General features: G+C 53.4%; 2 protein-coding genes across 2 annotated transcripts; one reads left to right on the top strand and one right to left on the bottom strand.

The window, feature by feature from the left end:
* Positions 1 to 339: 339 nt before the first annotated feature.
* On the top strand, positions 340 to 4,556 carry Sept1 (septin 1). The gene is made up of 12 exons (XM_005351288.3): positions 340 to 379; positions 569 to 687; positions 867 to 957; positions 1,053 to 1,139; positions 1,383 to 1,506; positions 2,077 to 2,211; positions 2,294 to 2,411; positions 3,138 to 3,239; positions 3,359 to 3,458; positions 3,652 to 3,817; positions 4,034 to 4,124; positions 4,217 to 4,556. Exons 1-12 carry the CDS (start codon positions 340 to 342, stop codon positions 4,301 to 4,303), a joined length of 1,260 nt encoding a protein of 419 aa, XP_005351345.2. The 3' UTR covers positions 4,304 to 4,556.
* A 174-nt stretch (positions 4,557 to 4,730) lies between these two features.
* Mylpf (myosin light chain, phosphorylatable, fast skeletal muscle) lies at positions 4,731 to 7,278 on the bottom strand. The gene is made up of 7 exons (XM_005351286.2): positions 7,220 to 7,278; positions 5,981 to 6,073; positions 5,701 to 5,776; positions 5,484 to 5,588; positions 5,315 to 5,393; positions 5,013 to 5,061; positions 4,731 to 4,923 (listed from the first exon to the last, which is right to left on the bottom strand). The coding sequence occupies exons 1-7, from the start codon at positions 7,220 to 7,222 to the stop codon at positions 4,819 to 4,821; spliced, it is 510 nt and encodes a 169-aa protein (XP_005351343.1). The 5' UTR covers positions 7,223 to 7,278; the 3' UTR covers positions 4,731 to 4,818.
* Positions 7,279 to 10,072: the final 2,794 nt, after the last annotated feature.

Raw genomic sequence — 10,072 nt, 5'->3', positions numbered from 1 at the left:
CCAACTCTAGGGAACTGGAGTGTAGTGGGAATTCAGCCTGGCAGTACCCAAGTCCAGTCCAGCACTGCCACCCCTCAGAAGGACTCCATTGCCTGACCTGGGAAACTGTTGGCCCCTCCTACCCCAACCCTATTATCTTTTTTTGTTGTTTGTACACCCTGGGGATTTTTTTTTAGATCATCTTGTCAATCCCTTACCAGACTCACTAAGGAGAACATCTTGCTTCCTTCCTTTCTGCTCATGTTCCATCCGCCTCTCACCATGACGATGGGGCCGCTTTGGGGCTTGGCATAAAGACGTGGAAAAGGAAAGGGCTTCTATACGGAGATAAGAGAAAAGATGCTTGGGACTGTAGAGGTGGCTCAGCCATTGGAAGCACGTACTGCTCTAGCAGAGGACCTGACTTCAGTTTCTATTTTCTACCTTAGGCAGATCACAGCTACCTGTGACTCCAGGTCCTGGGATTCAATGCCTTGCTCTGGCCTCCACTCCCCAAGTAATTAAAAATAAAATCTTTGAATGAAAAGAAAGAGAATGCAGCATGGGTTTCTCACCTCTCTTTGAGCAGCTCAGCTTCCTGCACTGCCCCCCACCCCACCCCCAGCCTTGTTTGATAGATTGAACTTCCTGCCCCACCAGAGGAAGTGGGGAGCAACACCAGGTGCAGCGACAACCAGCAGAGCCATGGTGAGTTCTTGGGTCCAGGAATCTCGACGTCTGGGGCTCAGTCCTCTCTCATGGGGATCCCCAAATCAAAGTGAACCACAGCAAGCCGCAAGCTGGCTTCCTAGCTTTGGGGCTCCGGTGATACGGGGCACTTCTTGCCGTGTCCAGGAATCTCATCTCTTCTTCCTTTACCCCCACAGGACAAGGAATATGTGGGTTTTGCTGCCCTCCCCAACCAGCTGCACCGCAAGTCTGTCAAGAAGGGGTTTGACTTCACACTCATGGTGGCAGGTCTGTGGGTTCTGGAGAGAGACCCGGGGGTAGTGATGTACTCCGGAGATCCTGGCCGCCCTCCCATCTGACTAGTAGGTCTGTCGTGTTCATAGGCGAGTCAGGCCTCGGGAAATCCACTCTCATCAACAGCTTGTTCCTCACCAACCTCTACGAAGATCGGCAGGTGCCAGATGCCAGTGGTAAGATCTGCGCCCCACCACCCCTATGGGCTTCCCCACCCTGCTGCTGTCCTGGTCTTCTATCCGTGGTGTCCCTTGCTCTTCCTGCGTCACCAGACTGCATTCTTTTTCTGTCTGTCTGGTTTTCTGAGAATGTTTCCTCCCCTGAAATACACATTGGGGGTGGGGGTGGGGGTGCAGCTGCAGAGCTAGGTACGGAGTCCTGCTTTAGAGCTTATGCAGCCAACTTCTCCGCACCCCCAGCACGTACCACGCAAACTCTGACCATCGAGCGCCGGGGCGTGGAGATCGAGGAGGGAGGCATCAAGGTGAAGCTGACCTTGGTGGACACGCCGGGCTTTGGGGACTCTGTGGACTGTTCAGACTGGTGAGGTGGGGAACGGAGAAGAGCTAAGCTTCTCTTCTCTTCCACTATGGCTCAGTTGTGGGCTGGTTTGTCAGGGGTCCTTGACCTAAAAGGACGCATCTGTTTCTGGAAACAATGTGGCCCAAAAAGTCCAGTGTTTCTCTTTTGAGGAAAGGCTTCCCTATGTAGCTCAGGGGCTTCAAATTTACTGTGTGGTCCAAACTCAAACTCGAAGTCCTCTTTCCAGGATTACAGACATAGGCATGGCTGGTTCAGCGCTTTTTTTTTTTTTTCCAGTTGCTTGTTTTTGCTTTTTTGGGAAGGTGTCACATTAGCCCAGGCTGGCCTGGAACTCCCTATGTAGGCCATGTTGGTCCCAAATGTGGCAATTCTCCTGCCTCAGCTTCCTGAGTGCTGGGATTACAGGTGTGGAGCCACCTCCTTTCTTGATGTCTCAACCATGCTCCTGTCAGTTGCCCGATGGCTTCGGTTGGAAGCAAAGAAATTACTTCCTGCCCCACAGACCTGGTTAGCTTTGTTCTGTTCCCTGCCCTGTGGTCTTAGATGCTACCCCTTCTCCCCACACTCCAGCTGGCTGCCCGTGGTCCGATTCATTGAGGAGCAGTTTGAGCAATACCTCAGGGATGAGAGCGGCCTCAACAGGAAAAACATCCAGGACTCCAGAGTCCACTGCTGCCTCTACTTCATCTCACCCTTCGGCAGAGGGTCTGGAGGGCACCCTGGGGGTTGGGGAGGCTGGATAAACCTCTGCACTGTGGAATTGAACACCCATCAATCCCTGCTGCAGGCTCCGCCCCCTGGATGTGGCTTTCCTCCGGGCAGTGCACGAGAAGGTCAATGTTATCCCAGTCATTGGCAAAGCAGATGCCCTGATGCCTAGGGAAACTCAGGTTCTCAAGCAGAAGGTATGGGTGGGGCCTGACCTTTAGCACCAAGTGAAAACAAAGCAGTGTCTGAACCTCACCTCTGATGACTTTCTTGACCTTGGGGTGGCCTTTCAAAGCAGGAGTTACTAGGCTAGACTTGGGGAGGGGGTATGAGGAAAGGGTGTATGCACCTGCTCCAAGCAGCCATGTCCCTAATAGCTCTGAACAGAATGACTATACAGCCCTGGAACTAGATGCTTGGCTAGGACCTGGCTGAGGGAAAGGGGATGCTCACAACTCCTGGCAGCTCTTTGGTCCTATGGTAGTGACTATTCCCGGCCTGCTGTCTTTACAGTGCTCTCCCCTGTCCCACTTCCGGGTTTTTGATGTCTGTCCTGTCTCTGAATTTCTCACTACCCTGTGTCTGAGGGTTTGGTTTTGGTCATCTTGTGTGGCCAACCCCCACCATCCGTTCTTCACGTCTTTCTTTTTCTTTTTTTTTTTTTTTGGTTTTTCGAGACAGGGTTTCTCTGTGGTTTTGGAGCCTGTCCTGGAACTAGCTCTTGTAGACCAGGCTGGTCTCGAACTCACAGAGATCCGCCTGCCTCTGCCTCCCGAGTGCTGGGATTAAAGGCGTGCGCCACCACCGCCCGGCTCTTCACGTCTTTCTTTCTCTCTGACTGTCCAGTATCTCTGTACCTCACTGTCTCTGGCCATGCCACGTCGGTTGGTCACACCTGAGTTTCCCTCTCTGTCCGCCCTGAGATCCGGGACCAGTTGAAGGAGGAGGAGATCAACATCTACCAGTTCCCAGAATGTGACTCTGATGAGGATGAAGAATTCAAGAAGCAGAACGAAGAGATGAAGGTTTGACTGGAGGACGTGGAGGGACAGAGAAACAGAAAGCAGAAGTGGAGATGAAAGCTTTGGGAAACAGGTCTATACCCAGGAGGAGCCAACGTGACTCCTGACTTCTTTCCCTCTAGGGAAGCATCCCTTTCGCGGTGGTTGGTTCATGTGAAGTGGTGAGGGATGGCGGAACCCGACCAGTGAGGGGACGCCGCTACTCCTGGGGTACCGTGGAAGGTAAGGCCAGGCTTGCTTGCGTTGAGAGCAGCAGGGAGCTTAGTCTGCGTGCGTGTGTGAGACAGGAGGTGGGCTCTAGTCCTGAGTTTCTAGAAGCCACAAGAGGGGTCCTAGGGGCGCAACAGCGAGGTACTCCCAGAGGGAAGATCCTAAGGGTGGAGTTTGACGGAAAGCTACCTGGTCCGCCCTCTAGTGGAGAATCCACATCACTGCGATTTCCTAAACCTGAGGCGGATGCTGGTACAGACCCACCTTCAGGACTTGAAAGAGGTGACCCACGATCTGCTCTACGAGGGCTATCGGGCTCGCTGCCTACAGAGTCTGGCTCGACCTGGGGCCCGGGACCGAACCAGCCGCAGGTGAGAGCCGGGCTACTTTAGCGCTTCCAGGGTGCCACCCTTTGGGTAAGCCTTCCTGACTGGTTCTGCTACCAGGTTTAACCCCGCCTCCAGGTCCAATTAAGCCTCTCCCACTCCGTCCCTAACCTCAGGGACGAGGCCCCGCCTCCTACACCCAGAATTCGCCCCCACAACTTCAGATCTGGTTCCTGTTTTCTGCCCCCCACCCCATTTTAGCAAGCTTTCCCGGCAGAGTGCCACGGAGATCCCACTGCCCATACTGCCTCTAGCCGACACTGAGAAGTTGATTCGCGAGAAAGACGAAGAGGTGAGCAAACACATCTCTTTCCCTCTAATCAGCTACCTAGATCCCATTCCGGTCTTGCCCGGTCCTACTGCTTGTAATCTTGCTCCGCACAGCTGCGCCGCATGCAAGAAATGCTGGAGAAGATGCAAGCTCAGATGCAGCAGAGCCAGGCTCAGGGCGAGCAGTCAGATTGTCTGTGAGATCCTCACCGCCGCCCAACCTAGCATCGGCTCACCGCCAATCTCCGGTCCCGTCGGGCTCTAGACTGCCCAGTGTCCAATCCTAGAGGATAGGTCCGCCCTTGCACTTGAAACAGGTCCCTCCAATCCGGAAGTTTGTAGCCCCGCCCAACCCCGCCCTCCGCGCTGTTCTGAGCCGCCCTCCGACTCCTGGAGGCCAGTTCCACTTAGAGTATCCCTGTTTTTCTAAGTTCTCCGTCTAATAAAAATTGCTTACCCCACCCCACCCTGAGCTGCCCGAGTCTTCTTCCCAGCAGGAATGGGGCTGCCCGCTGCGGGCCTTCTGGCTTCTAGTTAGTCCATTGTTAGCCACTCCTGTCTTGCTGGGCGGTGCTTCAACCTCCCGCCTGAGTTCGCGCTTAAACAAACGGAAGTTGCCACCAATAAGAAACAAAGACCAGTTGAGTTTTATTGGGGGTCGGGTGAGAGTTGGGGAGGCTAGATGCCTATGTAGGTCTTCTGAGACCTTGGGTCCCCTATTCCTGGTCCTTAGCGTCACCGTGTGTGATGACATAGCAGATGTTCTTGTAGTCTACGTTGCCGCCCACATCTGGAGGGAAGGCTGCCCACATGTTCTTGATCTGTGGGAAGGTGTAGGAGTAAGTTTAGGAGCGGTCCTCGAACTCCCACTGCCCGAGTCCTCCCTCTTCCCAGGCCCTCCCCAACTCACCTCCTCCTGGGAAAATCTGTCACACTGTGTGGTGAGCAACTCCTCCAGGCTGAGAAGGTGACATTTGGGAGGTGAGATTGGGTTTATAAATTCTGTCCCCTCTCATTTCCTTCCTGTTACCCCATTCTTCGCTGAAACCAGGGTGGCTCTTTTTAGTCTGGCTCTCTCCCAAATGCTGTGACCTCCTGTCTCAAGTTTCTCTCCTTAGTTGCTGTGAAAATGCAACCCTTGCTGCTCTCTCATTCCGCCAACCTCGAGCTCTGACATAGGAACCTAAGGAGCTACTGAAGGGGGCCACTCACAACTGCTTCTTGATGGTACCCTTGCCCTCTGGGTCCAGGACCTTGAAGGCTCCGGTGATCACATCCTCAGGGTCCGCACCTGAAGGGTCAGAGGACACATGAGTTCAGCGAGCCCCTGAAGGTCTGGGAAGATGGAACTAGGGCCTCGAACCGAGGACATTTTACTAACCCTTCAGCTTCTCCCCAAACATGGTCAGGAAGACGGTGAAGTTGATGGGCCCACTGGCTTCCTTCATCATGGCGTCGAGTTCCTCATTCTTTACATTGAGACGGCCTGAACGGGGTGAGCAGCAGGGATTGGAGCTGGGTGCTGCGGACCAGAAGCCACTGGAGTCCCCTCAGCTCCCATAGCTTTCACTGTCTATGGGCGGGAGTAGGGGGCTCACCCATGGCTGCAAAGGTGTCCCGGAGATCCTCCTTGTCGATAATGCCATCTCGATTCTGGTCTATTACAGTAAAAGCCTGTGGAGGGTAGGGGTGGGGACAGGTGAAGCCAGGAATGGGCCCGAGGCTTCAGCAGTGCTGCCCCAGGCAGATCAGATTTTGGCTCTCAGCCAGCTGACCCCCTCCACCCTTCACAAGGAGGGGAGGAATTCTAAACCTCCCCTCAACAGGTGCACTTTCCGGGGTGGGGGATGGGGACTTTTCTTAGCTTCCCTTGCTCACCTCCTTGAACTCCTGGATCTGAGTCTGGTCAAACATGGAGAAGACATTGGAGCTCCCTTCTGCTGCTGCCCTTCTCTTGGCCTTCTTGGGTGCCTGTGAGGGTAGAGATTGAGAAGGAGCGATTGCCAGCAGTTCCTGTACCTCCCTTCTGGGAGGTAGACCAGACTTCTGTTGTCGTTAAAGGCTGGGTCTCATGCGGTAGCTCCTAGACTTGCTACTTGGCTGAGGATAACCTGACCTTCTGTTTGCTTGCCTCCGTCTCGACCTCCAAGTGCAGTTACCAGGGTCAGCATCCTAGGCGGCCAGGTCTGATTTTATTCGGTGGTCAGTCAAGCACTACCAGTCACTGAGTTACATTCCCATCCCCCTCTTTTTCTTAAATCAGGTGCGGGCTAATCCCAACAGAAGCAGGCAGATAAAACCACAAGGAAAAAAAAAAAAGACATTGGTCTCACTAGTTAGCCCCAGAGCTCTTTGTGTAGACCTTGACACTCCTGACCTCGCAGAGAGGCATCTAATTCTCCTGAGTCTTGGGATTAAAGACATTCATCACCACCCCCAGCTCCTCCTTCCCTGTCTTTCTTTTTTCTTTTTCTTTTGAGACCAGGTCTCCTCATGTTGCTCAGGCTGGTCTAGAACTCCTGGACCCCAGTGATCCTACTCCTTCAGTCTTGGAAACAGCTGGAATTATGGCCATATAACACCATGCCTGATCAGATTCAGAGTTCTTTGAGTCCTTTTTTCTAAACTCACTTTCTCTTTTTTGGTGCATCTTGGCTAAGAGGGCTCGTTTTGGCTGTATCTCTTACATCCCAGCTATAGCTCCTGGGTCCCTTCATCCTGTCCAACAAGCACCCTTCTCAGGACTCTGGGTCTGCTAACTTGGCGCTCATACCTGCTAGCTTAATCTATTCCCCGTCCCTATCTGAACCTCTACTTCTCACTTATCGGATGGGAGTGGGATCATCTCACTGACCCGAGGACTTTAGAGATGAGCACAGAAAGGATGGAGCAGACTTTGAGCGGCTCTGACCCCCCACTTCCCATGGGTGACCATCCAGGCATGCTGTTCTTGACTGAGTCCTTCAGCCCCTGCACCCTCTGCTCCACTCTGGTGCTGAGAGACCATCCATACCTCACCTGTAGTTGGACTGAGAAACACCAACTTGTTTTTCTTTTTGAAGGGTGAGGCTACCCTGAGTTAGTGGCTTTGGACTGTGGCTGGGGATCCGCACTCACCATATCTTAGATCTCCTGGGGGCAAGGCAGTGGCTCCTGCTCGAAAAGGCAGAGGATCCGCTTGGGGCAGCTCTTCTGGGGTTATATAGTCCTGTCCCCACAGCCCTTAACATACCATGGTAACCTTAGCCCTGCGGATACCCACCCCAGATACTAAAATAGCCCGGCTCAGGGGCCTCTCCTTTCTTGGAGGCCTGCAGCAGCTGGAGCCCAGAAAGGGAGGAGGGAGTAAGTCTTGGGATGCAAGTCTCATTAGGATAGACAGAAAGAGATGTTCTTTCTCCCCAAAGGGGACTGGATTGTGCCAGAAATCAGAGAGGCTCCACCAATCCATAGTTCTGGGGGAAAAGAACCAGACCTTGGGCCCCTAAGTGGGGTGGCTCAGATCCAAACTTAGTGAGCATTTAATGCAGACTTACAATGTACTTGACTTTGTGGGTTCACTTTAGTAAGTAAGCAAGTGATGGCAGTAACAGAACTCAGCGGAAAGCTGAGGAAGTGATTCAGGTGAAGGCTGATGGTCAGACCTGCAAGACAGAAGGCACAGCACGTGGGCATAGGTCGGGACAGTGAAAGGTCGGCTGTTAGGTTCGCCAGAATTGTGATGGGGCTAGATGTTCAGGGTTGGCCACCAGATACTGCGGGGTGTTCAATGACAAGCAGAGATGCTGGTGAACTTGGGAAGGGTTGAAGAATCGAGGCTGGACCTCAGAAGAGAAGTGACAAAGGCCCCAAGAGGGAAGTGCTAGCTGTCACCTTCTCCCTAGGTAGCACAGCCAGTGACTTCTCCTTCCTGTGAAAGAACTAGTTTGGCTGACTTTGTGACTTTGAGGTCCCTTCTCATAAAGTTCTGGGCCCCAGTGCCACATTCTCCTCCATGCAATGGAGGTCTAGGGCAACAGCAGCAGAGGAAACCCCAGGTTGGCAGTGACACCCATCTCCTGCTCCCTTTAGGACCTGATGTCCTGAGGAATGTGTCTCCTCCCTCTCCTCCTCCAGTCCATGCCAATGCCACTAAGACATTTTCTTTTCTGGGCACTGGGGCCTAGCCACCTGTTGTCTCTAAGAAGAGAGAAGGAGCCACCCTAAACTTAGCAGCTGCCCTTGGCCTCCTGCAAGCCCCCCCCTTTAGTTGGCAGCTGTTTTGCCTTATATGGGTACCGTGGGGGTCTACGTCATGGAGGAGCTCACTCATTAGTGGGTTCCGGGAGGCGAGAAAGACTCTAAACAGGGAATGGGTCAGGGGGCATGCTCAGTAAACTTGAATCAGGTGGAAGGTGGGGAAGTGGAGAAGAAGACCGGACAGGTCATTACAGGGTCTGGGCTTGAGTTGGGAGTGGGGGAGTGAGCCAGCAAGACTGGGAGCTTCACAACTCAAAAGCTAGTGGGGAACTGGGAAGTGGAGAGCAGGGCTCACTAGAATTTCAGAGTGTAGATGCTGTGTTCATTTGGGGGTTCAAGAGAACAGAGGCCAGGGGAAGCAGTGTGTAGAAGCTGGAAGGTCAGTGCTCATAAGGTCTGATCTTTATGATTTTGGTCTGAGGGCAACCTTGAGGGCTCATGAAATTGGAGCCTAGGTTAATAGACACTGAGTTCTAAAGCGATGTGATAACGACAGGGCTTGGTTCTTGAATCCTCCAAAGAACAGGAATATAGATATGGAGGGTTCAAGGTACTGAGGATTCACAGATTTGGGTTCTGATATGGAAACACCCCTCCCCTCCCGCCTCAGAATGAAGCAGCATTCAGAGGGATAAGGTTTGAGAAATAAGCAGCGTTCAGGGGAGAAGCTGAATTTATGTATGAGAACTTAGAGAAACCTGGACAGGGATTCCTGCCTGAAGTAGGGAATTCAGAGAAACGAGCCTTTTAGAAGATGCTGAGTATAGTCTAATTAGAGGCATCACGGTGGAGAGTGCTGGATGAGGGCACTAGGTTTGTGGTGCAGCTCAGGACCTGAATGAATGGAGGCCCTTTTGGAAACCCAAGAAGGCCAGCACGGAACTCTTATTGGCTAGGAGCCGCAGCGATGATGCTCCAGGCTCCTTCTCAGAGATGTCCCCAGCTGTCACCTCCTCTCGCGCTTGTCTCTGGTTGTCACTGACTATTCTTGCTCTGGCACCGCCTGCTGGCAGCACCCTGCCCCTCGAAGCTACCATTTGTTGATCTTCCTACCCTTCTTCAAAATGAAGAAAGATAGTCATTGGCTGATAAGTTAAGCACAAGTTCAGCCCGCCTCTCTCTAGGTGTCATTCCTTCCTGACCATCTCAGGAAGTAGAAAAATTCTTCAGCCCTTCCTATTGACTGTTGATGCTGTCAGTACATGAATAGACATGGCCGTAGGTCAAGTTGACCGCCAGGCCCTTTTTTCATTGGTTCCCTTTTCTCCGTTTCTATTGGCTAAGAGGTCCTAGGCCCTACCTCTTACTGCCCAGCCCCAGCCTCATTCCCCGCCCTTCCGCGATCACTCACACTTCAGCAGTGTTCATTGGCCAGGAGGCTCAGAGTCCCTTTTTCCTATTGCCCATTTTCTTCGTCCTGCCTCCGCCTTCTTCATTTCCTCTTTCTAGACTACCCACCCTCTTCCCGCCTCCAACCCCACCCACCCTCCCAGCGATTGGCAGGAACCCAGTTTTCTCTCTCCTATTATCTGTCCAGGTCCTCTGGAGGGGGCGGGAGAAAAGAAAAATGGGGGGCGAGAGAGGGCCTTCCCTCGCGCAGGCGTAGTCCGGCGAGACTCTGGCGGCACCTCGGCGTCTGCGCAGGCGCGTCGTCGGCAGCCGGCCCCTCGCTGGGAGGGGGCGGCGCGAGCGCGCGAGCAGGGTGAGAGGCCGGGAGACCCCGGCGCGAGC

Source organism: Microtus ochrogaster, chromosome 8 (assembly GCF_000317375.1).
Source record: "Microtus ochrogaster isolate Prairie Vole_2 chromosome 8, MicOch1.0, whole genome shotgun sequence".
NCBI lineage: Eukaryota > Metazoa > Chordata > Mammalia > Rodentia > Cricetidae > Microtus > Microtus ochrogaster.
The sequence above is the reverse complement of the archived record's forward strand: the minus strand, read 5'-3'. Positions and strand labels throughout refer to the sequence as shown.

What these genes read in the sequence shown, in the direction of transcription:
- Sept1 (XM_005351288.3), top strand. Translation starts at nt 340, where the DNA reads ATGCTTGGGACTGTAGAGGTGGCTCAGCCATTGGAAGCAC. An exon ending in CTTCACACTCATGGTGGCAG is followed by an intron (nt 958 to 1,052) that starts GTCTGTGGGTTC and finishes TCGTGTTCATAG; the next exon opens with GCGAGTCAGGCCTCGGGAAA. An exon ending in CGGGACCGAACCAGCCGCAG is followed by an intron (nt 3,818 to 4,033) that starts GTGAGAGCCGGG and finishes ACCCCATTTTAG; the next exon opens with CAAGCTTTCCCGGCAGAGTG.
- Mylpf (XM_005351286.2), bottom strand. An exon ending in GTTTGGGGAGAAGCTGAAGG is followed by an intron (nt 5,394 to 5,483) that starts GTTAGTAAAATG and finishes CTGACCCTTCAG; the next exon opens with GTGCGGACCCTGAGGATGTG. An exon ending in GGTACCATCAAGAAGCAGTT is followed by an intron (nt 5,062 to 5,314) that starts GTGAGTGGCCCC and finishes TCACCTTCTCAG; the next exon opens with CCTGGAGGAGTTGCTCACCA.